Genomic DNA, 27,547 nt, shown 5'->3' with positions numbered 1-27,547 from the left:
TATATTTGAAACCTAAGAATCTTTTTTGACACAGTAACTCCAGTGTCTCCTCTGCTGACTTATGTAAACTTAAACTCCATCTAAACTACAAAGAATATCACTTCTAGAGTATCAGCAAGCTCCTCTCAATAGTGAAAAGACAGCAAATACAGTAATTTTTTAATGGATAATACTAAATGAAATTTCACTTAGCAAAGTGTTGTGGTTTCAGACAGATTAGTCAGTTTTGTGACTAACTCAGCTGCTCTAAGTAACTTCACCCTCTGAAAAGTAACTCTATGTTTTTGAGACGGCGTTCTCCCAAAGTGATAATGCAGGGTACTGGTATGCAAAAAGGCCAATGCTTATACTTTAACCAAGGCCAATCTCGAGCTGGCAGAGGGGGGCAGCACCTGCGAGAAGGGGCAAATAGGGCAGGTGACATTAAACTGACCAACAGAGTATTCCATCCCATAAACACCATACTTGGTACAAAATTGAGAGATCACAAGGGTCTTGCTCTCTTTTGCAATGGCCGATGTCCCATGAGGACCTCATCTGTCTGGTTGCTCCTGACCCCAGATCCAAGCATTCCTGAATCCAGTTCCTGAGCTCAGCTCCCTTCTAGCCATGGACACATTCCCTTGTGTCTGCTTTGCAGTATTTGTGGTGATGTATAGTCATCAATGAGTAGAGCAGGGGTGCAATGTCATATATTTTATTACTTTCTAATTATTTTCATCATCATCATTGACATTATTATTTTTATATTATTATTATTTCATTAAAGCTGTAGTAGCACTTGTTTTCATTATTATTTTTTCATTAAAACTGTAGTTTTAGTTTCCAACCCACAAGTCTTTTTCCTCTCGTTTCTCTCTCCCCTTTCCCTGGGGTGGAGGCGAAGGGAGTTAAAAGCCTAACTGAACGGTTTTGGCTGCCAAATTTAGCCAGGCCAGGGCTAAAACCATGACAGTAAGTTACAGATGAAGAGTCAGCTATAGTTCCTCCATCATTCTCCAAGACTTTCTATAATCACATGTCCCCAAGGCTGTTTGGATTATTTCTCTGTATCAAACTCCACAGTCTGAATTACAGCAAAACTTTCAGAATAGAATAACTAACATTCATTTTGTGTAAGGAACCTCCTGCAATCCTAAATTTATCATAGCACTAGACCTTATGACACCTTTGTTCAGTAGATTAAAGATTCCGCTATCAGCAACACCTTTCCATTTAGATAATAATTGAAAATAATCAACACCTAACATTCAATAGAATGAACACTTCCATCTTTCAGAGCAGAAGAGTTTTCCCAATTCCTTGAAGGTCTTTTCAGAAACCTCCTCAGTTTTTCAAGATGTGATGACCAGAACTGGAAGCACTAACTCAGCTGTGGGTCTTGTTAGTGACATATCCAGAGACAAAACAATAGTTGCATCCCAAATCTACATTCCCAGGTTTATGCAGTGCATCCCCTCCCAGTTTTTTACAGACAAAGCAAGCAGTGGGAAGTTCACACGTGCTACCATTTTCAGAGACACTGATTAAAAGGACATAATTTTCCAATCCCACTATTACTGCTAACTGTCCTTGCTCCAAACACAGGTCCTTAGTTTGGCCATATTAAAATAAATGATCATGGGCAGAGAGGTTAGAACTAGACAATCTTTAAGGTCCCTTCCAACCCAAACTGAAACTCTGCCATGGGCAGAGACATTCCACTAGATCAGGCTGCCCAAGACCCCATCCAACCTGGCCTTGAGATGTTCTGTTTGAATAATATACATCATATACAAACTGAACAATTTTAACATTACTAGATCACTACTATATGTTAAATAACATTAAGATAAGCACTAACAACTATGAAACATTTCTACAAACACCTAGATCAACTCACTGAAAACAGGCGAAACACATTCAACAGCTAAAATTTTACTACAAATCAAGAAATCATGCAATAATGACAGAAGTCCTTCAAAGATGTAACAAGGCTTTAAAAGTTTATGTCAAATTTGGTCTATTTTGACCACAATTAATTTACTGGGTAAACTCTGTAGGGAAATGTAAATGTAAAATGATGTAAACAAGAGATAATGGTAGGCCAGCTGAGTTGAACTTAATTGCTGCAGCTGTGAGATCCTGAGAAGCGGCCAATCACTGAGGTAGCTGCTAACGAGGTGATAAGTTTATATAAAGCCTGGTGCACCTGGCACAGAGCAGTTAGAGGGAGTACAGGAAGAGAAAGAAGCAGTTTGTTAGGGCACTCCAAAAGACCACTCAAAGGAGGGAAGACCACTCAAGAAGGAGCTCAGAGTAAAAGAGAGGCTCCAAGAGGGAGCAGCTGAGAAAAGGTGAGAAAGTCAGGGCACTCCAAGGAGGAGCTCGGAGTTAAAGCAGCATAGAAACAGAGGCCGTGTTGTCGGCAGGAACTCGGGAGGTGACGGAGAACATCGACTGGGAAGAGAGGTCCGGCTACCCGTGGCAAAACTCTACTTTCCATCAAATTATGGTATATGGCATTACATTTACAAGACTTCAATCTAAACCCATGGAATTTTACATCAGCCACTCTATAATTTTTGCTTAGGATCAATGTCAAATGAAAAGGCTTATAATTATCAAGATCAGCTATTCCCCACATTCAGGACTGTTCATGAGTACAGTGTTCCTTGCATTCCTTAGCATTCTAACAACAACTGGAAAGGAACATCTGTAACCCACACGGCATCTAAGCCAGCTCATAAAATCCCTGGTGCAAGCCAGACAGAACACCAACTATAAAGTAAGGATGTTACTCCTCTGCTACAATGATATAAATAGTTTTTCATCACTTAAGATTACAGTTGAGTCAGATATTAAGCAGAGCAGTAGTTTTTATAATCTTTGGTTCTTTTTTCTTTAGACGTGTTTTTCTTATTTTGCATTAAGGAAAAAGCTGAAAAATAAAGGTGTATTTTTCAGATGTTCCTCTCCAAGAGTACTTAGTGATATAAGAATCATTGTGTAATGCAAGGTGATTGGTGAAATATAGATCTTGTATGGTTCCGCAGTAGAAATATCTTTCTCCCTATTCAGAGTGTCTGCCCTAACTTTCCAAGACTGTAGATGTGACAGTGTTAGTTGAAGGTCCCCACTCTCAGAATTTCCACTTCATCTGTAAAAGTCTCAGTTTTTGTATCTTGCTTCAGAGTTTCCATTTTCAATCAAATATCAGTATTAACAACATTTTGCTTTGGTCCAGTTACATGTATGCAAGAGAATGGTTTCAAGCTTTGTAAGGTGTCAGTAACAATGGTTCAGTTCTCACCTATTTTGAAATTACTGTAAAACTCCTGAAATATCAGAGGCCACAAAACAGTCACCTTCACAATTAAGGTTCTTGTTTGGTTCATAAACACTGTATTCTCATAAACACTCTTCTTACCTTTGTTGTAATAGTGAGTATGTGCTATCTCTAGCAGGCCAAAAACACTGGCCATGCCTCCCAGGCCAGCATTTGCATATGACTGCTCCAGGCTCAACACAGTGCACTTCAGCAAGTCCAGCATGCCTTTATAAACCTTGCGGCTGATCTCCTGCAATGAAAATCCCATTGGTGTCGCTATTTTGGAAGCGAAAAAGTAATTCAAGAACATCTGTAACATCAGCTTTTAGAAGGCGCTTTCTACAAATTGAGCCTCAGCAGACATTAGGTATGAGGACCCTACTGAGCTCAGCACTGACCACATCCTGTATGATATCCTGTCGAGCATCTTCTTCTGACTGGATTGTCCGATTCAACTTGCTTAGTACAAAGACACGGAGCTGCTCACTCTCCAGCAGACGTCGGACTCTCTTCATGTTCAGCCAGCCAACACCTTGCCCATCAAGAACATTGTGTACTACCTCCTTCAGAAACTGCTGGTTCTCACTGATGGATTTAAGAGGAAGCAGGCAAAAGTTAGCCCTCTGCTTATCTTGCCTTGCATGGTAAGAGAGATACAGCCAGAACACATGCAGAAATGCATCTCCTATCTAAGCTAAGTTTACAAGAAAATAAGTTCAAATCTAGCTATGCCTGTTGCTGCACGCAGCCCCAACTGTTCTATGGGTGTAGTATGAAATATTTTATTTTGTCCATTATCTCCTGTAATAAGCTGCAATAAGATTTTCCTCTAGTCACTCTAGAGACCTCTCTACTTCTCACCTTCACCTTCAGGATCCATACAAATCCTCTACCCCACGACCTTCTCCCACAGCTGCCTGGTCTGACCCGTAGGCTTTCCTTGAAAGAGGAAGCATGGCACTACTAATAGCACTGCTGCAGCAGCCTTGGCATGTGTATTGCTTCAGCTTGTCTTGCCACAGGGGAGGGAATGGTAAGAAGAAAACTCCTGTGCAACCTGCTGGTCTGAACCGCAGTTGTTGTTCTTGCTTGTCTCCCAATCCCAGTAGCTCAGAGTAAATTTCACTCTACCCATGACTGCTACATAAGAAAGGGATGAGAAGCACAGGTCAGGTAATGTTTACTTGCACCATTCTGAGTCCCTTCTCAAGGCCGAGAAAAGCATTTCACATGAAGTCATGGGATCAGATAGCATCATAAGACTGAGCTGATTCCCTGCATGGTGCATTAAAACTCCACAGACCAGATTACTTTGTTCAGAACAGACTCAATTTCAAAGAATCAACACTGAGTTAAAAGTAAGAACCTAGAATTTTCTGGATCTCAGACAGAAAGAGAATACATTTTGGAGAGCAGAAAAATACGTATGTGCACTACTAACTGTTAGACCACCCACACCAAATCTTCTCAGGCAATAATAAATGCAAGCTTAGGGCCACAAAAAAAGTACTATTTGGTTTTCAATAGCTACAATTCTGAAGAAACGTTGGCCAGATATGAGACCACTCCACCAACATTTCATACTCAAAAAGCAATGAAAAAATGAATAATATTACCTGGAATTGCTAGTTCGTCCCTGAGGCGATGGAGATTCTCTCTTCACTGTTGGGCTGTGCTTAATCACTGAAGACTTTTGATCCACAAGGGCTCGTCTGTTTCCTAAACAGGAGAGGAAACAGGATGAGTGGAAGAGGTGGGAGGAAAACAGTCTGATCCCAGGACAGTAGCAAGCAACGCTAAGGTTAGCTAACACACCTATTCAGATTACAGGTAACAGACTTAAAACAAAATGGAAACTCCAAAAAAGCAGCAGCATATATAATATTCTAGCATCACACATCGGCAGAAAACAGTAATGGGAGTAACGCAGAGAGACAAAGAGAAGATGGCAATGAGAGCAGAAGGTGAAAGGCAGGAAAAGTTTGGCTGCTCTGCATGCATTTCCACAGCAAGAACCATCTTCAAATTAGTCACTATATGTAAAAGCGTAATGCATTGGGGTGACTAGTATAGATCATGTGGTACTGGTTACCCAGTGAGAAAGGTAGTCCAAAGTCAGGCATAGGAAATGCTGGAAATTGTTATATCATGCACAGCTCATGCTGTAGGGAACCCACCTTCATTGCTTACTGGGCCAGCTTCAGTAATAATCTCCATTATAGTATTTAACCCAAATACTGGGACACAAAATATACAATTAGTAGTGTACTACAATATCTGCTCTCCTCACCATCAGCATCAAAAGAATCCAACTATCATCTTCTTCCCAGCCCTCCCTCAAAACAAAACCCGGATGATGCTAGACCAGGAAGGATGCTTGAAAGGCCAAGACAATAAGGGCTGCCATAATTTATCTTAGAGATAGTGCTTGACTTGAAATTTGTCATCGTGGAACCAATGTATTGCATCTTCAAGGAAATGATTGCATATATTGTATTTCAAGGGCACTATCAAAGATATCTGCATCACTGAGGAAAATATATCAATGTATGCACATAAAATAAAAATTAAAAAGGAAGATGGAAAGTGATCTAAGAGCAGCAATGATATGGAGTCCCAGCATCATTTCCCATTACAGTTAGAAACACAGGGTACCACACACACTTGGTAAGATCAAGTTAATGCAGCAATTTTATACCTGCACACAGAGACAAAAACATTTAAAAACCAGTAAGTGCTCAGGGGGAATCCCAGTGAACCAGCGTGCACACATAAATGGACACCGACACACACACACACACACACACACACTTGCACATGCATAAAACAGGTTGAGCTAATCCACGGAAATTCCATCCTCATATCTGCATAGTAAAATTAAAGGCCTTACAGGATTACAATAGTCAAGAAAGGAACACCAAAGTGCAGAAGATGAGGCGCAAAGCATGAACGTGGAATGGCAAACCCCATCACTGTTTTCTTCCAATGCATGGAATCCATCATTAAGTTTACCCATGGAAATAACCCTGACAAGAACCATGTTTCTTATCCAGTACAATTGGACATGAAAACGTAACCAACTGGTAAAAGGTTGTCAAACACAGCTGTGCAGAGTCTCTGCTAGTGTTTTCACCAAACCAGTCCTGTTCCTCCTCATTTTACACACAGGGAATGATTAACTGTCTTAAAAACAAAGTCCAAAGCAGAAACACAAAGAACAGCTTTTGGCCTTTGTTTCTACAAGGTCAGAGGTCAGCAAAACATCATACCAACCTTCATTCACATCCCTTCCCACTTCCAGATTAAAGTAATCTTTACCGATGAAAATGATGAGGAGGAAAAATAAATGAAAAAAAATCAACACATTAAAACAAAAGCAGTAAGTTCTAATCAAAGAATAACTTGAAAGGCAAAATAAAACCAGTTTAACAACTGAAAAGGTCTCAACACTGAAACACCAGCACATGTTCAGTCACCCTTCAGTTATTATATCTGGTACAACAGTGACCAGCCTGTCCAACTGCCCATGGTAAGAGGATCATTTCTCTAGTGCCCAATTCAGGCACGTTATCTAATGATGCTGCAGACAAATGGGAGATGTTCCAATGAGAAGATTATGCACATAAGTTACGGATCAATCTTCACTCTGAATGAACTTAAGTATGCTTATAATTTTATTTTAATCAGAAATTTTCTATTTAGTAAAAATTACAAACACTTTTGAAAGCCATGGAGATGCTGGCATTATCCCCACTTACAAATGCAGCATCATTGCTCCGACAAGGTACCTAAGGCTAATCATGATGACAGTGGCAGCAGAAAAGTAGGACCTACCTCTTGGTTTACATTCTTTGTACTAAGTACTTTAGAATAAAACAAAACAAAATACAAAACAAAACCAACATTCACAATGTATCCATTAACACAGGCTAGACCAGCCAGTCTACCATCCCAACACAGTCCAACTGCTGGGATGAAGTCTGACTGAGAAATATCACAACAATTTACTGTCTTGACACTGAAGACAGGTACCACCCAAACTACCAAAATGCATCACCCCCAGGACTCCTGCTAGAGGTAAGACCTCAAACTGCCAAGTCACAAGGACTGTAAAGGCTCCAGAAGACAAAGAGAAACAGTTACCTTTTAGGCTGGGAAAGGGAGTATTCTTGTCTCTCCCAACTTTGGTTGGTAGGGCTAAGTTGGACAGACTGAAACTTGTGCTGTGGTTTCTGTACAGGCTGCCTATAACAGAAGAAGAAAACAACTAAATGTCTAATGCTCACTGCTCACACCTGAACGTCTTAAACCTCCTTTACGAAGTTCATGACATCTTCTTATTCCAGATCTTTAATGATGTTGTTCTTTACTACCTAGAAGTCTTATAAGCATAACATCATCTCCTCTACATTGCAATCACATTTGTTAATCAGATTATTTAAAACTGTACAAAAAAAGTAATTCTTAGTTTTCATATTACAATCATTGCTGTTGTATCTTTGAGTCTTAAATGTAACAGCAATAGTGACTTAAACAGGTAACCTCACATGGGCTGTGTCTTCTAGTTTGATTCTCTTTTTAGAAGCAACTGAATGGTGGGGGCCACAAAAGAAAACAGGATGACAAAATGGTTTCAAAGTGAGGAATATGCACTGTGTCTTGTGAAACACTGCAAATCTGCCACAGAAGGGTGCTTTAAATTACAAGGTTTCCATTTATTAGGAGAAAACAAGTTATTCCTAGTACAGACAGATCTTAAGAACACAATAATGAATCATCATCTCGTTAAAATTGCAGATAGCCTGAAAGCATCTCATGCAGACTAAAAAACTGATTAACACTTCAAGATGTTAATTTAAAATCTCAATACACTATTTCAATTTGCTTGAGGTCTTTTTTTGCAGCCTTACTTTAGGAACAATCATTTTACCGGAAACATTCAATACGCTTTCCCAATTGCTGCAAGACTATAGTGTTAGAGTCAACTTCATATCTTCTTTCACTCATTAAAAAAACTCCAGATTCATTTTCCACGCCTGTGGATTTTATTATTAAAATTCAGTTGAAAGTAGTTAAGTATAATTAAGAAACCGAATTTAGCACTTGAACACTCAACATGGTAGCATGGAAGGTACACTACTGGTAAGACTTCTGTATCAACTTCATGCAATTGCACAGTTTTTTATTTAAATGAAATGGAAAGAGTTTGTGATCTGTGCCCTGAAATATCTTATAACTCGAGGGTGTAACCACAAAATCAAAACCCTTCTTACTGAAAAATACATAAAGCAGTAGCAATCAGCAGTGTAAGTTAAATATTTAAGTCTCATGGCTCCCAACATAACTTCAGGAGAACTGAACAATCTGTCAACCAAGTCATTCTCTTGGCTAGACATCCCTTTATTCCATTTCTCTGTAAACTCTAATAGAATAAATAAAACCAGCTTAATGAATGCATTAGTACATACTTGCGAAAGACATGATGCCCCCAAAACCTTCACTGCTGTTGTTGGAGACAGTAGAGTTTGGGGAGCTGGCCCTGGAATCTGAATCTGCATCAGAATCATTGGCCAGTTTTAAACTGTTTGGACGGAGTAACTTCTGAGACCTTTAAAGAAATTAAATACAGCTGTTATTAGCTTTCTCCCTTCCCATGCCAAATCAACATGTTGTATGATTGTGGGAGGTTGAGGCTGGTCTCATTCCTCAACAGTTTTCACCACACCACTGTTACCTTGTGGGAAATGAGGAAAAAAAAACAAATCAAAAAATACATGAGAATTGAAGCATCTTTGCATTCAGGCTTTTACTACCTTTCAGGGCATGCTAAAAACTTGTCTGCAAAAGGGCATTGGTGGATTTGGGGGTGAAAGGGTTCTGTTCTGAGAGCAATAACAAGAAAACCCAATGTCATCAATCACTACAGTATCTTTCCCCCAAAGGTAAAGCTTCAGCAAAAAAAAAAGACTCAAAGGTTTCCAGAAATTAGTAAGTGACATACTAGAATGTTTCTAGGAAGAACTGATAATTCTGTTAGCTCCTACTGCTTATGTAAAAGCAAGGACTAAGAGAACTGAGCAAGTGCCTTTAATCAAACCAGAAGGGGTTACAGAATTTCAGTATTAAATGGAAGTGATCAACAACACATTTCAGGGGCAAAAGACATTTGAACAAACTAACATTAAACTACACAAAGCAGATGGAAACCCCAACACTGCTGTACAGAAGGGGAGGAGAGAAGAACAACTTGCCTGCTTCCATTGAGATTCTGGTTAAATCTCGGGGTGTAGCTCTCTTCCTGATCATCATCTTCATCCTCCGCTGGAAAACCATACTGTGGTTCAAAGTATGGATTGTCATATTCTCGTTTCCTCACCACCCCTTCTGAGGAGCTCATGTTGCCAGCTGTACTGTCACTCTCACGACGATCCAAGCTTATCTTGGGAAAGCTCGGTTGTAGTGGCAAGGAAGGGAGATGGCTTGAAAATCCAGAAACCAATTTCTCTTCCATTTCTGCTGAATCTGCTGACTCCTGTGGACCAGTCAAATCATTGATCTGTTCGCTAATTTGTGTAACGTACAACTGAAGGGCAGGACAAGAACAATTATTTCAAACTAGGAAGTCTGCAGGGTCATTGCTGTTTGTTACTGGGCCCCAAACCATCCCCACTATTTGTGGCTCTAATCTAGGATTTTACATACAGCCACAGTATTTGTTATTTGTTCTAGGGACTTACTCCCCCTATAAAACAATGGTAAGTGTTAGCTCAGGGTAACAATTCTCCACTACTCTGTTTTGTGATTATGCAAGCAACTCATGTTTTCCTTAAATGACCACAGATTCATGAGTTTCCCCACCCCATTCCTTGTTCCTCTAATGCATCAGGTCTTCCCAGACTTTGTAAAAGCAATTCCTGCAGTCACAACCTGCACCACTGCTATTTGTTAATGTTGCATTTTTCAATGCATGGGAGCTTTTACGTACAGGAATGCTCTGTCTTAGCATAAGAGGGTACCAGTAAACTCCACTTTGGTCAGGAAGTCCAGAAAGAGCACGCAATTTAATCTGTGCATGGTTTCACAGTCCTATTTGCTTTTGCCCTTCTCAGAAAGAACACCTATCCCATTCTTTATATCCTAATAAGCTGATCTTGGGTCTGAATTCATCTCAGTACACACATGATTCACTCCATGGATGACAGTGCTGGGGCTGCTACTGGCTGTAGTACTGGAACTTGAACGAGGCTGGTTGTTCTCTTGGGAGTTTTCACTGTCCATGGCCTGTTCATCCAGATCCCCTGAATATTCTTGAAAATCATCAAATTCCACTTCACTAGCATCACCAAGGGCTGCGTGAGTCAGGGGGTCAACATCTGCAAACACATCATTTTGCATTAAAGAACACTGCCTTCCTCAGCCTTCTGCCCACCTAACTAAAGATCCCTAGCAAATGAGGACTGCTCAGTAGAATAAACTTGCATAAAAATTTAGGTTGGGCTTTTGGAGCTCATCTATTCCTACTCTCTCTCAAATGAGGGGTAACTTCAACGTTAAAGCAGGTTGCTCACTGAGTTTTGAAAGTCTCCAAGGCTTGACATTCTACTGTGATCCTGGGAACCTAACTATACTAACCATGAAAATCTTTTCCTTATGTCCAAGCAGAATTCCTTTTGTTGCAACTTACGATTATGTCCCTCTTGTCCTTGGGACACAGGAAATGTACTGCTATTCCTAGATTCAGTCTATTGAAAAAAGTGACAGCTTCTCACTCTCACAGGAGAAGCTATTGCTGCAGCCTCCATATAAGCCACAAAGAATGCATTTTTCTGTCCCCAATAGGGTAGAGTGACTCATTAAAGCCAGCACTGAGGACCAACACATGGGGGCATGAGAAAGCTAGAACTCTGCTGCCCATACTGCACGGTGTCTACTAGTAGTAGCAGGCTGCTTTCAATCTAGTGAGCCAGTTTTGTTCAGCAGCACCTATTTCTACTCTTCCTCCTCCCAGTGACCTTTGGAGGGTACTGTTTACAAGTAGGAGAAATGTCTTTTTTCAGCCTATCCTTGGATATTGAAGAAGGACTATAGAAGACACTTTTATCTCAGGGCAAGACTGCAATTAAACAACACTTTGCTCTGATTCAGGCACTTAGGGAAGGCATTTTTCCCACACTGCAGATGAACAGGGAACAGGAACCTATGTGGACCTTGTGAAAGTACAGCTCGAAGTTACTTACTTGGAGTATCACCATTAATGTCACATTTCATCATCTCACTGACAAAGTCACCGAGGGAGGAATAGGAGGAACTTGAGTCGTCATAGTCAACACTGTCACTGCCACTGCCATAACAGGTGAGAGAGAGAGATGAATGGCAGCATAACAGCAACAGCAGGGCCTGATGTTTCAAAGATCTGAATCAGCACTATTTTCAGGACACTCATGCTGTTACAGCCTCCACAAACAAATTTCTGGCAAGAGTCAGAAGCCAGCTTCATGAAAGGTTAGGGAAAATGAAATAACTTTGAGGTATGTCAAGAGACATATGGGAAGACATTTAAAGGCTCTCAGCAAAGGTAAGGAGGTCAAGCATAACTGAACAGGGAGTAGTGTATTAATTCTCAGTGTGTGTGCATGCGTGTGTGTGTAGGACAACTTCAAGAGAGCTGGAAATTATAGTTAAAAGCATCCCCTTTCATACTAATAATAAATCCCACTCTGTCAAGACCACTGGTGCTGTGTAGAAAATAAAAGATGCGTAAGTCCAAGTCTGAAAGATGTCACAGGCTAGCAGAGAATGAAGGATAACAAAACTAATTGCAAAACTCTGGGAAATACAGTCAAAACTACTATAACAAAAAAAAATTACTCTCATTGTACAGAATACACAGGAGATCTCAGGCAGTGGGTAGCACTAACAAGCTTTGTGTAACTCTGTGCCCTGTGTAAAGATTTGGAAGAGTGGTAGGATGGGTGGGAGTACTTGTAGTACTGCAATAGAAATAACCAGAATATAGAAAGAACACTACGGAAGAAAAAAGCATTAGGCTGGGACGAAATACCAAATGTCAAGAGGCAGACAATTAGCAAAAGAAAACAAGAAAATACAAATGGAGAACGACATTAAATGAAGGCTTGAGAAGACACTAGCAAAGGGTTAAGAGGTTGCTGTGATGACAGAGCAGTGAGACAATTTACTTCAGTGTCAGTATTCTGCCTAGACAGAATAAATGAAACAACAACCTGGCAGGTCAGAGAAAAGGCTGCAAATGAGAAACAGAAGAAGCCCAGCAATCTTAAGTAACTATTATGTGACTAGGGTTATGCTCCCCACTAACCTGTCATCAGTGGGATCAGAGTCTGTTTCTTTCTCTACTGGGACATTAAGTGCATCAGCCAGCTGTGAATTACTGTCATAGACACGATAGTGGATGGGCTGCAGCTGGTGAGCATACCACTTCGGTTTGTCACCAATCAGTGCTGGGTCAAACATGTCTGCACAACAAAACAAGGAGAGAGTTAAACAAACTCATTTATTAGCGTCAAAGTCTTCATTCACAGTGAGGGTACCCCTACTAATACTTGCACAAAGGAAGGGACAGTCTCTACTCTAAGAAGCCTGCAAGACTACTTCTCCATTACCGAACAAAGACAAGAGGTAAAATTAATTGGACAAGTAAGTAGCTAATAGCAAGGCTAACTTGGTAGAAACACACGAGGACATACATAAAAATAGAAAAATGTTCCTTAAATTGGATTTCCCTCCCCCGCAGGAATAATATGGTGTAAAAATAAGTCCTTCCCTAGAATCCTTCTGGTTTTTTAAGTTCCTGCATTACATTCAAGTGCAGGAAAGGCAAGATCAAAACTTACTATTATGGATTCTTTGGAAAGCATAGTTAGTAGGGTTGAGTGACCATTCTCCAAAATATTCTACCGCCTGTGTCCTGGAAAGCTTATCTGCAAAAGGTGTTTGCTTCGGCCTAGAGGCAAGAAAAGAATTTGCCTGGAAGGCCACCACTGGTCGTGGGAAGAGACGAAGAATGCGAGTATGCATCTGGAAACCTTGCAAAACATTTGGCGAGTTGAAGAATCTCACCATAGCAACCCTACAAAGAAACAGAGGACAATATGTCAGATGAAACAGAACACAACAGAAAAGAGGAGAGAGAGATGTTAAAAGGTGTGGAGTAGACAATGATTCAAACCTCTGAAGAACAGTAATCCAGTAAAAAAAAACTAAGTCTTACAAAACAGCTGCCTTTAAAAAAAAACCAAAACACTAAACCAAGAAATAATTTTGTTTTCATTCATCATCTCAACACCGAGACCCACCCAATGAGGGATGTCATTCTCATATCCACTAGCTGAGGTAACAACTAAGTCTCCAGCATTTTTTGTAGTTCAATCCTTGTGATTTAAGCTGAGGATACAATATCAGACAGATAAGTCCAAGTAGAGTGGATAATCTACAGGAAAATGCAAGAAATAAAATGCCCTTTCAAGATACTTTGTTATGGTCATGTAGTTAATAGATCTGAGACAAACACTGTAATTTCTACTCCTTTTTCCCGATGATGTGAAGTAGGACCTGCCAGAGAACATGGAAAATGCTGCTTCCACCACAGGACCCATAGAAGTGTCTATGCTGCCCTCATGTGTAAACTGTATGAAGACTCAACACTACCTTGCTGTTCAGCCTCACCTGGTAGCCACATCCACAGAGTCCACATCATTTCCATAGATCAGAGGGTTGAATTCTGTGGAGGGAGTAGACTGCAAATCATTCTGCGGTCTTCCCAGCAGCAGTGGCACATCCTGCCCCTCGTGGAACTTCTCTAGATTAAGAATGGGCTGAGTATTCAGACTCATGCTGGCCAGTGCCTAACGAAGGACAACATTATACACACATTCAGCAAGAAAAGTTATTCGAGCAACAAGAGAGATCAGAGCCACCCTGCCCTCTAGGCAATTGCAATAACTGTGCATGCTCCGTTAGTTTTAAACCATCTCCTATGCTGAATCAACAAATATGTCCAGGCCCTCCTTTATGTGGATTGTCAAAACCATCTCCTTAATGCTGGAACAGTCTAGGAGCCAGCCAAGGGGTAGCAGAGAAGTCCACTTTGCTAGATCATTCATGACATGAAAACAAACAGTCCAAATTGGACCACTATTAGTACAGTATATATCAACTTATAGTAGAGTTATTCCCACCTGTAATTTGAATACATCTTGGGACCTAGAGGCCTTGAAACTTGACTTGCAACCTGGCTATTCAACCAGTGAGTTTGATATCCCAGGACAATGTGGAGACACTTTAACACAAGCATCTGCATATCTCCACAGGGATACAGGGAAGTATCCCTGCAAACATCCACTTCCCATCTGATGAGGTCTTCATCTCTCCATGTTACCATTCTCTTCAACCCTCATAATATCTTCAAGGATATACACAGGAGCAGCACAAGTGGTGAATCAGTCTGGACACTCAGACTTATTCTAAATCTTCCTCATTTCTCCCATTTGCCCACTGAGTCATCATCTTTATATTTCAAAAATAAATAAATATATAAAACAAAACCAAAAGTCCAAAAGAAAAGGGTAAAATGGAAAATTGAGGGGAAAAGAATAAAATAAAGAACCTTGTTGTCAGGAGTGAGCAGTTGTTTCTGAGTGATTGCAGTCATGCTAACCAGACACTGGAGGCAAGATGGAAGATCATATGATAACACCAGCAGCCCATCAGAGCCAAGACGAACACATGACCACAGAGAAACAGATGGAAGGAAAAAAAAAAACATCTATTACTACCAAATACCACAAATGAGAGGAAATAAAAAGGACCACAGAACAGGCACATCGTGGGAGAGAGGTCTAACTGCCCCACCCCCAAACATTCTCATCTGGCCACTTTGCAAAGTGGAAGGGCTGCTGTCCTTATTGATGCAGCTAAGAACTTTCTACTGCATTTTAACAGCAGATATCCTGGATTTTATTCATTGACCCAATGGCACACAAAAGCATTCACCTTAGTGATGTGGGCCACAATTTATTCTTCTCTGCTTGTTACAGCAGCCAATAGCACTCCTTTTCCTTTGCCAATGGTCACCCCTTAATGATAATGCCTATAGGAATGCATAGGCACTTAACATGAATCTTGTTGAACCATCTGAGAATTTTAAATATGTCTTCAAGGAAACTGCAATTTGTTCTTTTAAGATCCCGCTTTGCCCTAGCTAGAGTTTTGCTAAATAGTGCTTGAAATTGCAAGGGGGTGAGGCAGAAGTGGGGAAGGTGGATCTAACAAAAATCCAAGCAACACATTGCTTCCATCTGTGCGGACAGCAGGTACTCGGGTACCATAGAGATTACACACTTTGCTCTCCTGGTCTACAAGGAGAGAGAAAGAGCAGAACTCATCACATTAGTAACACACTTTACCTTTAGATACTGCATGCAGCGTGCATAAGGAAAACAGAAATTAAGAGATAAAACCTGCTTGACATGATCAGCCAGGATGACCCAAGCTGATTAATGGCTTAGCAGGACCTGACAGGAGAGACTGAGACCTCTCACACACAGATCTGTGAATGGAGGGTAAATAAAGATGATCATAGCTTGATGGATCAAGTTAAAGTTTAAAGCCCACATGGCAAATGTAAAGGAGGCATCTGGAACTCTGCACCAACTAGAAACAAGTTAGTTCTAAACAACAGTAAAACACAGAAACCATCTGTTGTGTCCGGGAGCATTTCAGATAATCCCTCACCTGGCTAAGAAATTAACTGCAGTTATAAGCCTCAGTGACTACTCACTTTTCTAAATTAACTCTCTCCATAAGATAAAAAACCAGCAACTGGGTACCTACCACTTAACATATGTATCAATTATATTGCTTTTCAAGTTCAAAATTCTGTTGTATTCTAACATGGAGGATGTTCTAACTGGCCACCTCTACAGAAAAGGCATCTTAGACTGACAGAAAATTCCTAGTCCTGTGCTTCCCCTACAAATGACAAAGATGGAAGCAGCAGAGACAAAAAAAGATGAAAGAGGTAACAAATATTACAGTGAAGTCCTCCTGAGAAACCACTGAGATATTTGAAACAAGATTAAAGTCTCAGATATAGCTGAGTCAGGAGAAGATAATATCAAAAAGTCATACAGCTCAGGGAGCTCAAAAGAAGACCTTATATAACATTGTTTAATCAGCCACCCTATTGATTAGCCCACTTCCACATTCAGAGAATCACAGAATGGTTTGGTTGGAAGGGACTTTAAAGACTATCCAGCTCCAACCCCCCTGCCATGGGCAGTGACACCTCCCACCGCATCAGGCTGCTCAAGGCCCCATTCAACCAGGCCTTGAACACTTCCAGGGAGGGAGCAAGAGAAGCAGATCTCTCCGTTAATGACTAGGTGGCACTTTCTTGAACAAGAGCATTCTAGTAGTCTGATATGTTTACCTGATCATCCAATGTGCCAATATACATATCTGAGTTTAACATATCTTGCTTTACATTTGCTGACTTGCATTCTTGTCCAGTATAGCAGAAGACCTGTGCAAGACTAAGTTCTACTGTTAAGTTCTACTGAATCCGAGTCCTTTCCTCAAAGTGCTTATTACCTGTTTCAGATGCTTTTTCAGCTCTGAAGCTTCTGGTTCTGGCAGTGCTGGCAAAGCTTCTGCATTTGTGGGAACAATCACCTGGAATTAAGCACAGCAACAGACTAAAGATTCCCCATCTGAATTTCTGATTTCCAATAAAGAATCTCCTGAATCTCCACCACTTCAGAGGCCAAAGAATGAAAGCCATGAAGCAAAATAATTCATTTTTAAAAACCCACAACACAGCCCACACACAGACATCTGCATCATCACTTTGTTTCACTTTTTTATGGTTGTTATTGTTTGCAGTATCCCAAACAATGGAGGAGTTACTTTATCATTTACCACAAAAAAAAGAGGAGTTTGAACAAACTCACACTCATCCTTCAGAATTTCCATCAAGCAGACATTCTACACATTTCCCTTGAAAATAGCCTTGCTCATGCCCCAGTAGAAAGTTGGATACATAGTCCGGTATGAATCATGACAAACAGTGCTGCTGGAGGGCTCTTATCAGATTTGGTTTCTTAGATAGGGAGAAGAGACAGGGTCACAATTACTCAAGAAGACAGTTTTATCATTTGCTTGAGGATTTATCTTCTAATGGTATAGCCAGATGGATTAACTGAAAAAGAATACCTTATGAGCAAAAGAAATGGGACCTTGAGACACAACAAAGATCAGAACCCTAAAGTTTAAGACAGGAGTGGCAAAAGTAGACTGAGGCCAGGCATTCTTAATTTCTCAGTGGGCACATTGATGAAAGCAAACAGTTCTCTAGAAACAAAGCCTCAAGCCCTTACCCTGTTGGTATCCAGGTCAATAAGCCACACATCATCAGGCATTTTAAAATCCAGTTTATAAAGGAAGAAACTTGCTGGAACACCAATGATATAAGGTGTAGGGGCTAGAAGCAACTGAGAGAAAGAAAGACTTTAATAAGGATGAGTCTGCATTTAATATCACCATGTTCTTCCCAAATATTTATTAACTACAGCATGTTTATAGCAGAAGAGACAACACACAAGGCTTTGATAAATAAGTAAGTCCACACAAAAGCAACATAAAAATTCCTGCCTCTTGTGCCCACTCCCAGGGTTGTAATTTATATAGCTGAATGGCCCTTTGGAAATAATTTATCTACTCTACTTGCCATATCTATCAGAGACCAAGAAAACAGATGTTCAGAGTAAGAGACTAACTAGAGAAGCAACAAAACCTCAGCTCATTCTGAGTCTGCACCATTGTAAGTATGGCTTATCCCTTGCAAGGGCTTTTTACCCTTAACCTTGTAAGTAATTTGATTTTAAAAGAATAACTTGTCTAGGAAATGGAAGAAATAAGACACATTCTTTCAAATGTACGTGGAAAACCTAAGGGGCAATTCAAGTTGTTTCTGAGAAAGGGATCAGCAGATGGAAAAGGTTTAAATCTGTAAGCTTGAGACCAGTGCCTTGGGAGGTTAATTTGTTCTTTAAGTCTAGAACAGCTGGTCACTTTAAAGCTGCTGACTACAAGAACCTGCAGCACCAGTTGCTGAATAGCACTGAAGTACCCTGGATTCTGTCTTTCCAAGTGAATAATGAACTCCTGCAGAGAGCTGACTACCGGTAAACCCAGGCTCCTAGCTCAAGTAACTCAACACTTCATATTTCTAAGGAGAATAAATCGCAATCAACAATTTCTAAACTCTGAATCAAAAGCCCTCAAACGTCCTTAAATATCTGGATCCTCCCCAACAAACCTTAATACTCAGCTGTGGAGGGTGGTAAATACTCATCACAATATTGTGGATCTACAGCCTTTCAGTCTACTACTCGTGAACTATGCTTTGAAACATATCATTCACTAAGCGTACTTTGACGATACCCTAAATAAGTGGTGTTAACTACGACTTCAATAGTTAGTGGTGCTCAAAGAATGTTCTTTGCAAGGCAGACTTTGCTACAATCCATGAGAACACAGCAGGGAAGGAAACAAGGACTACTCCTATGTAAGTTTCAGACATCACAGAAACATCTTTTGCAAAAAAACAATAAAGGAAAAAATGTACCTGTTCTGCAGAGGCCATGCAGGTGGGAAGCAGAGGGATCACTGGGAACATGTACTCTAATGGGTAGATCATAGCCACAAAGGCCATCACAGACATTGAGAGCGCATTATAATCCCGGGACTGCAATACAACCTACAACCAAAGGAACATTAACACTGAAGCAACCATTCACTTATAATACTCCCCCCAGGGGTATACAAAGATCACAGCCTGCAGGCCTCTAGTTTGATGGCTGTGAAGTGGATGACCCTCCAAAAATCTGTCTGAAAACAAGCTTCAGATGCTTTTTTGAGTGCGAGCAAAACTTTTCGAAACAGGAACTCCAAAAGGAGAGCTATTCCTTCTCTTCACAGACAAACTGATTCCAGGCAATGCAGGAGACAGCATCGCTGTTCTAAACACCCAGCCTACCCTGGTTTTCAAGACAGCAGAGCTTCCTACGTACCTTTCAAAGATCAACTCTTCCCTCCTTACCTTGTGTTCCAGAAGGATGCAGGTCAGCACCTGCAGGCAGGCATCCACTCCCAACAACTCCAAAGGCAGATGTAATGGAAAATCCACCAAGGTGAAGCGGGATGGATCAGGAAGAGCAAAGGTCAAAGCTGGCTGCAACTCATGTGGCAAGACTTCCACATCCACCCGCTTCTGACCAGCAACAGGCATCGGTGAGCGGAGAAGCCGGTATATCCAGGCCTCTATCTCCCGCAAGTCGTGTAGCAATGCACTAGACTTTTCTTCCACAAGGAGGGAGCCTGTGAAAATCCGCCACATTGTATCCCTGTTCAGGGAGAACAACAAGGTTAATACTCCAAGAGCTCCATTTGACAGCCATTCTGCAAGGCTCTTCCAAGACAATGGCAGATCCATTGATCATTAAAAAGATGCTGCTAGCAAACATTTGGTCACACAGAGGAATGGAAGGTAGGGATTTGGGCTTACTGAAACAACCACTGTGGGGAATCATAAATCTTTCTGTGGCAGGAATTGACACAAGTATGTCATTTCCACTTGAGAGTTCATTCGTTCATTTAAAGGGTTCAGTTTTGTCCAAATCACTGAAGACCTCTCATTGCTCTGGTGCTTGAAATTCAGTGTGCACACAGGATGCTCCCATATAGCGTCCAGAATTGTGGCAGGCTGATGGTAGGATTCAGCTTCCAGCAGTCCTACAAACCTTTCCAAGGGCATGAAACAAACCTGAGGTAATAAAAATATGCCACACCACCATCTCCCAGATCTTTTGGCATGGTAAAACTCTTTTTCAGCCTATCCTAAGTTGCATTGTATCGTTCTTAAAAGCTGAATAACTCATGGCAGAAGTGGATACATTTCAGCTGAGAATATAAATTTCTGAAAGCTGTCTAGAAAGTATTTAGGTACCCGAGCAAAGTTAGCAGCAGTTTTTCCATGCCCTAAGCAAGCAATCTGCAAAGTTGTAGCTCACAGATGGGCATTGCTCAGGGCCTTCAGAACTTCAAATCATGAAATTGGGTCTGACAAGGGAAGCAAAGCGTCACAGCCACTTCAGCCCTTAACTCTGCAGCATAGTGAAAGCTGCAAACCTGCTGTAGTCATTCTGCAAAAGCCTTCAGCCTGCTAAATATCTGCAGTTACTGTAATGGATTCCTTAGAATGGTATGGGTTCAAATAAGAGGTTCTACCTTACAGATGACAACTTAAGAAAAAAAATAAAGAAAGAAAAAGAGTGATGACTCTGGAGGCTTCAGAAAGGAAGAAAAGTTAGAGAAATTTGAAGGGATCAAAAGAAGAGCAATCTGAGATTATGCTGAGTAAGTGATACACCTCTTAGGAACTTTGATGCTTCTCATCCTCTGCTATTCCTTCAGTCTCTTGTAATGCACAGGACACTAGGTTTTTAACAGTCATGCTCAACCTTTTGCAAGCTGTAAGGATTCAGTTTGATCTTTATTCTGCCACCACTTTAAAATATTCTGCTTTTCCAGGTCACAGCTTGCAAATTACATGGTAATTCAAACCTGCTGCTTTACTTTTCCCAGAGATGCATGCTCAGCATTCCTTCTCTTGCCCTCCTCACCTGCCACTCAGTTCTTCTCTAAGAATTATGTCCAATAAGAGCAAATTTTTCAAATAGCATGTGCCATTCAAACACTGGAATATTTAGGTACCCCTTTAAAAAAATCAGATGAGTTCACAGAGTTGAGGAAAACCATAAAATTTAGCTTTTTTTCTGCCTCAGTAATTACCAGACTAAACCAGGTGACAAAATAAGCTCCATTAATACATGCTTCCATTGGAGGGAAAAAAAAAAAAAAAGTTTTGTTCTGACAGAATCATTTTTTCATCTACAGTCAGTAGATTCAGGTGATGAATCTGCTGATGCAGGAGTCAGTCATAAGCCCAGGAGGCTGTCCTAGAATTATCCCAGGGCAGCGACCCAAGGAGGCTACTGGTCTGTGAAAAGGACAGATTTCCCCTTTCATGCAAAATGTGAAGAGCTTATACAGATGAAAATTATAAATGCCCTGTCATTTTTTGCTTCTGGCAAGTTTAGTTTGGAGTGTACCAAGCTACTTAACTCACATTTATGAGCTATCCCACAGCACCACCCTCTTACTACTGATGTGAACCCCTCCTTCTCCAGAGATTCATTTTATATTTTCTCTTTTCAGTTAGCATATTGGAAAAGAAAATATCACGCTGGAATGTAGGTGTCAGGCACAATAGGACAGATGTACATCCATGACTAATATACATAAAGACATTGTGCCTTTTGTACCCTACAGTGCAACAGCTTTTGTTACATAGGTAACTGTTATTATAATGTTGGGTAAGATTACTACATTACATTAAAAATACATCAAGTTCCTGTTAATTTGCTATTACCAACCCCCATTCCCATATGCTTCATAGACAACTTTGTTTTCTACCTCTCCTCCTTCTTCCCTTCATATGTTGTACTCTGATCTCTTTCTGCTTCTCTAGTCTTTTCTCTCCCACACTGAAGTTCAGATTGTTTCATAAGCTTGTCAGGCACACTTTCATCATTTTCCTCCTGTCCCAAGTGGAAATTCTGTTATTTCCTGGCTGTTTCTAATTTGCCAGAGAAACAGTCCTGACGTACACTGCCACAAAGCTTATATGCCAAAGCAGAAGTAACAGCACCAGTGCTCAGCTTCAGAAAGGATCATGCTTAGTCAGTTTTTAGAAGGATAACGCCTCCTTAGGCCTATGAAAAACAAAAATCATACAATGTTACAGAATCAGACAGAGACGTTTTAAAGAAATCATCACAAAATTTTCCTTTTTCTACTGTGATCCTGCGTTAAAAGAGCATAAAGGTCAGCCAGTGTTTGACCGCTTCAGCAACCACACCTGTACCCACATTTTGTCATGCAGACAATTGCAGCCCTGGACACAAACAGTGGGAGGAAGAAGTGAGGGAGAAGTTCTTCCTCCCCCGTCAACATACCTCTGCACTCCACGAGGAATTCCCAACTTCTTGCCCAACAATCTCTCACTACAGCAGTCCACAAGTCTCTTGAGCGTGTATAGACATTCACGAAAGGTGGAAAAGAAGGGATAATGACTAAGAATGCACAGAGAGGTCAGAGAGCTGTTCCGAGAGCGATGACTGCCTTTGGCCAGACGCTTATTGCGTGGTGATCGATTCACATCTGGGGTAGACTCTGTACTTGGAGCCTGCAATGCAGAACTACTCTCGGAACTCTCAGTGCTCACTTCCTCTTGGGGTGCAGATGCATCCCCAGATTTGGGGATTTTCTGCCCCTCCCGAGCTCGATGCCCCCCTGTTCCTTCTCCCTTCTCCTTGGGTACTCGCTTCTGGAAGGAGCGGTAGAAGTTGACACAGATTCCATAGCGAATGACACCTGTATCCTTGTCTGTGAGTGTAAAGACAAAGGAAGTGTCATCACGGAAGCTCATGCGTTTTTGCCGCACACTCAGGCATCCTTCTGGCTGGCAGAAGAATACAACATCAGGTGGTAGAGGAAAGTCCACATGGTCTTCTAAAGGGTAACGTCGCAGCAATTCAGGAGTCTGAGCAATGCTGTCACTACTTGGCTGCCTACAAAAAAGAGGAAAAAGAAAACCAGAAATAGTTGACTAATGCCAGTAAAAACCTTTGGTATCTCTCTACTAAGGTCTCGAGAGCCTGTAGGCTGAGCTTCATCTTTTTTTTTTCACTCCCTTACTATCTAGGGAAAGCGCAGCTTCTCTGTCACTAGCCACAATGCTCAACCATTAGCACGTGGCCTTTCTGCAAGGCCACGGTTGCAGAAAGATCAAATTAAAAAAGTCTATACGACCATTACGAAGGCCCAATAAGCAGCCCATTCAAATTTGACCAAGAAATAGACTTTCAGGAGTATGTTGTTGTCAGGAGAACTTCATATTGTTATGTTTCCCCAACTTTGATTTCCAAAACGAATTTAAGCGCACAGACCTCTGGGCAACATTTGGGTAAGAAATACTCAACTCTTCTCCAGATATAAAGTCAGATGAAAACTCCTTGGATTTCAGCCATTTATGAATAAAGTGAAAAATGAAATGAGAAAATCCAGTATGATTCCTAACTGAGAAAGACAATAATTTACTAGGAAAGAACTCAGACAAATAGTGGAATGACATGGATCTCATCCTTTAATTTTTTAATTTACAAGTTCTAGGAACTGTAGATAATTATATCTCTCTGTGTGACTTTCAAGTTGGATTTGAAGTGTAGGTCATTATAAAAGCTGGGTAGTAATATGCAGACCTATTTAACACTGTGACTTGCCAGGCCTTGTACCATAAATCACTAATGGAACACAAGACAGAAAGATAGACTATTTATTCCTAACCTGCCACTAGAAGAACTGATTCTTTCCAGGCATTAACTGTTTTCCTACCACGACTTTTCCGTGAAAGCTAAGGAATAACTGCGAGAAGAATCATATGAGATCCACATAGCTAAAGAAGAAAAATAGGTCCCCAGAACAACCTCTCTTCGTTATGACTCCTTTGCTACAATGTCAGATCTCCTACCATTTTCTAAACTAATTAGCATGTAGTATCATGTTTACTACATTCAATGTAGGAGACCTGGCTCCACCTTCACTCTTCTATGGGATCTCATACAAGACATTTCCTCACCTTGATACTTCATATTTGCCCATTTCAAAACACAAACAACACTTACTTTTCTCTTATCTGAGAGGTGAGCAAACCCAAACAAGTAGTAACAGAATGTTTGTAATATACAAAAGAAAATCACTGGTGTAAATAGCTCTGCTGACTAATTGTCCCAAACAAATACTTTATTAAAGAAAATGGTAAAAATGGTTCAGTAATAAAGCATCAATTGGTAACAAAATTTATACTGCCCTGTATACAGTTCAGTACTGAAATACTGTACGGACGAAAAAAAAAAAAGAAACCCTAAAAACCGTTTATATATATTAGTGGACACAATGCATCAGCCATTGAAGAGGAAATGTCAAATAATGCTGTTACTGTTTAAAGAGTCTATTTGGCAGTAAATGGTTAAAAATTCATCAGCAAAGTACCAGTGATTATGGTATCAGTTCATGCCTTGGCAGTAGTATTAGCTACAGATAGAAAAACAGAGCCTTCTCAGATATTTAGAAAATTTTTGTCTAATAAAAGGGAATACTTCAAAAGCAATTGCTATTTGTGCATGGTGGATAAGAAGATATAATGGTAAAGGCCACATGAAGTTCCTAAGAACTTTGCAGTAGAAGCTACTTCAGCCAACTCCATCTCTAGTAATAGATATTTGTTGAAGTCCCTAATGAGACAATAGACCTCTGAAAATTAGTAATCTGGACACCGCTGCTCAGCAAAAAGCAAGAGAACTGTAGGAGTCCAGAAGCGATGCTAGCAAATTTCTAAGCAAGAACATCACACACTATAAGCATCATTGGAGGAGGCAGTTAATATTTCTCCCTCCTTCTTTTCTCAGTCTGTGACAGACATATGGAAAACTTGCTTATTTTTCTACAGACAATAAGAAGTAATCTAATTATTAAATTATTCCGTACATAAGTACAGTAAAAAAAAATAGTTATTTCTTAGGATTATGTAATTTCATCCCCTTAGCCTATTTAAATATTGCACTCCAAGTATTCTGAAAAAAAAGAGTGGGAGGTAAAACAATAGGCTGATACACATAAACTCCTGATATTTAGAAATGAAAGTAAAATACACTTTAGAGTACACACATTAAACAGACTGGCAGAAAGTTACTGCACGAGCCTACTAAAGAAAAATAGCATTTACTGAGTATCTCTGTAGTTGACAAACAGCACACATATTAACCTCAAGTTTCATATATGCTTTAAGTAAATATGGATAACATTTTATCTATTGCTAGTTAATAAGACTTTAAAAAAAAAAAGAAACAATTATGTCATTCCTGTGAGGATAAATAAGAATTAGGGTGAAACAGCCAAGTAAGGCTAGTTCCAGATTATTTTTTTTTAAACTTAGTTTACAGACTGTACCTCAAAAGTGAGAAAAGTAACTCCAGACTAGTATTTTACTTCCGTGTGTCTTCCACTATTTTCAGTTTGTGAATCCCTCTATCCCGATGCCAGTACAAACAAAGAAGTTCAGTTACAAGGGCTACCATGGAGTCAGATAGAAATTGACTCTTCTTAGTCACCCTCTACAGATCCTTGAAAATTAGTATAAGACTGCAAGTTAAAAACCTGTGGCTGCACTAGTATCTTTCAAAAAAAAGTGTCCTGGCCCAACTAGATGCTCCCTTTATGGTAGCATTCTGCACACATTCCAGACAGCAAGACTTCATCAATGGATGCTAAGCTATTTACCCCAACTCTACTGCCCAAGCAAAAGCATAGCCGAGACTCTCTGACATTACCTGGCTCCAATGATCACAAGATAGTCAAGTAAGCGAGGGCAGATTTTCTTTTTCTGCACCATGGTCCTTGACGCCCCTCCCTATGTCATCTCAGTGAATTTCTGTTCATTGATCCGGTAGTTTGTTATCCAGTCAGCTGTGATCAACTGCCTTGAGGAACAGAATCTGCTCGAAACCACCCAGGAAGTCCAACCTACGATCAAGAAAAGCAAGAGTGTCAAACGGCACAATCAGGAACACCAAATACATATAAGTAACTTCATGACCTTAATTACATTGCCAACCAGCCTCTGTGTTCCTTGCAGTCATGGCCATCCACAAATATTTTTCTTCATGAGTACAAAACCACAACTATATGCCCACAAAAGCACAGAGAGCTGAAAAACACTCAAAAAGGTACAAGGGGATCTTAAGAAAGACCACAGACAAACAAAGAAGTGTATCACTGGGAAAGAGCTATGGATGAAGTGGTTTGAGGCAAAAGTATTGTTCAGGCAAATCCTACAATTAGGATTCCTACAATGCTTGGGAAAGCAACATTAATGGGCAATTCTTTACAGTTAAACACTGAAGAAAAAACCCTGCACCTGAACTTCAGCTGTCTTATAAACAGAATAACTAAAGAAGTGGTAACATCAAGAGAAATTCAGTTTGATATAATGTACATCACCTCCCAAACCTGGATGTAGCCTAAAGCAAGGATGATCTCCACAGCTCAATCTTCAACACTTTTTCTGTGAAGCTATACAACTGCTGTTCCATGGAATTGCAGTTTGCAATAGCAAAAGCCTTCTATAAATCATACTGTTTCTTTCACTGTATTCAATTCTATTTATCTTTACCATGTATTCTTCATAGCCCTGCCTCCTACAGCTATTTTCTCTGCCCATTTTATAACAAAAAAATCCTCTTGGCACAATTAGTATTTTATTGTAGTATTACTATTTGTCAATAACTATGCTTAACATACATCCAGAATTCAGTAAGCACTCTAAAATTGTTCTTTCCAGTCCCACCATTCACACTTCATTGAATTACTGAAAAAAAAATTAAAAAGTAATCCAGAACATATTACAATGTTCTCAGAAACTCTAAAATCAGAGATGCTCAAACTGTTTACTAGCACTAATAAAATCATTTTACATTAAAAAATTAAACTGATTGCCTTTTGGGGCATATTCAGAATAAGGTTTCTATAACTCTAAAATCAGAGATGCTCAAACTGTTTACTAGCACTAATAAAATTATTTTACATTAAAAAATTAAACTGATTGCCTTTTGGGGCATATTCAGAATAAGGTTTCTATTTCAGTTCATGTTTGCATCCTAAGGCTATCACAGAATTCAGAGAATTATTATTATTGTACTAAAAATCTTTCCGTTCTGCAGCATAAAGTCCAGATTATATTTGTATAGAAGCATACCAGCTTTACTAACAACCTGTAAATATCAGCAAAAAGAGGCAATTGTCTTGATGCTTCTCTCATTACTTCACAACCAAAAGTGAGTTAAAGGCACTGTAACTGTCAGCATCTTGCAAACACATTCGAAGTCTAGCAAAATATTTGCTTTTTCCCCAGCCCTTCACATTCCAGGTACAGCACTGAGGATTTTTATTCTTTAGCCCTCCAAATACCAGTAAGAACACAAACACATAGAAAAGAACATAAATGATCTACCAAAAAGGAAA

General features: G+C 40.1%; 1 protein-coding gene across 47 annotated transcripts in view; it reads right to left on the bottom strand.

The window, feature by feature from the left end:
* The window catches only part of MADD (MAP kinase activating death domain), a 79,258-nt gene that overhangs the window by 37,055 nt on the left and 14,656 nt on the right, over positions 1-27,547 (bottom strand). For 9 of the 47 annotated variants that reach the window (XM_054066603.1, XM_054066612.1, XM_054066620.1 and 6 more), the window contains exons 2-18: positions 25,858-26,050; positions 22,426-23,040; positions 19,449-19,752; positions 18,975-19,106; positions 17,725-17,838; positions 16,940-17,020; positions 14,015-14,193; positions 13,183-13,418; positions 12,648-12,804; positions 11,548-11,651; positions 10,490-10,683; positions 9,562-9,842; positions 8,779-8,918; positions 7,454-7,555; positions 4,927-5,029; positions 3,709-3,895; positions 3,410-3,560 (exon numbers count right to left, since the gene is read on the bottom strand). In XM_054066603.1, coding sequence (XP_053922578.1) covers positions 3,410-3,560; positions 3,709-3,895; positions 4,927-5,029; positions 7,454-7,555; positions 8,779-8,918; positions 9,562-9,842; positions 10,490-10,683; positions 11,548-11,651; positions 12,648-12,804; positions 13,183-13,418; positions 14,015-14,193; positions 16,940-17,020; positions 17,725-17,838; positions 18,975-19,106; positions 19,449-19,752; positions 22,426-23,040; positions 25,858-25,919 — 3,142 coding nt within the window. In that variant the 5' untranslated portion in view covers positions 25,920-26,050. Of the gene's footprint in view, positions 1-3,409; positions 3,561-3,708; positions 3,896-4,926; positions 5,030-5,487; positions 5,548-6,583; positions 6,623-7,453; positions 7,556-8,778; positions 8,919-9,561; positions 9,894-10,489; positions 10,684-11,547; positions 11,656-12,647; positions 12,805-13,182; positions 13,419-14,014; positions 14,194-14,954; positions 15,012-16,939; positions 17,021-17,724; positions 17,839-18,974; positions 19,107-19,448; positions 19,753-22,425; positions 23,041-25,857; positions 26,051-27,547 lie in introns of all 47 variants that reach the window. The other 38 variants (XM_054066584.1, XM_054066594.1, XM_054066583.1 and 35 more) reach the window with 11 other exon arrangements.

This window comes from Cuculus canorus, chromosome 5, assembly GCF_017976375.1.
Source record: "Cuculus canorus isolate bCucCan1 chromosome 5, bCucCan1.pri, whole genome shotgun sequence".
NCBI classification, from domain to species: Eukaryota; Metazoa; Chordata; class Aves; order Cuculiformes; family Cuculidae; genus Cuculus; species Cuculus canorus.
This window is presented reverse-complemented; position numbering and strand designations above follow the sequence as displayed.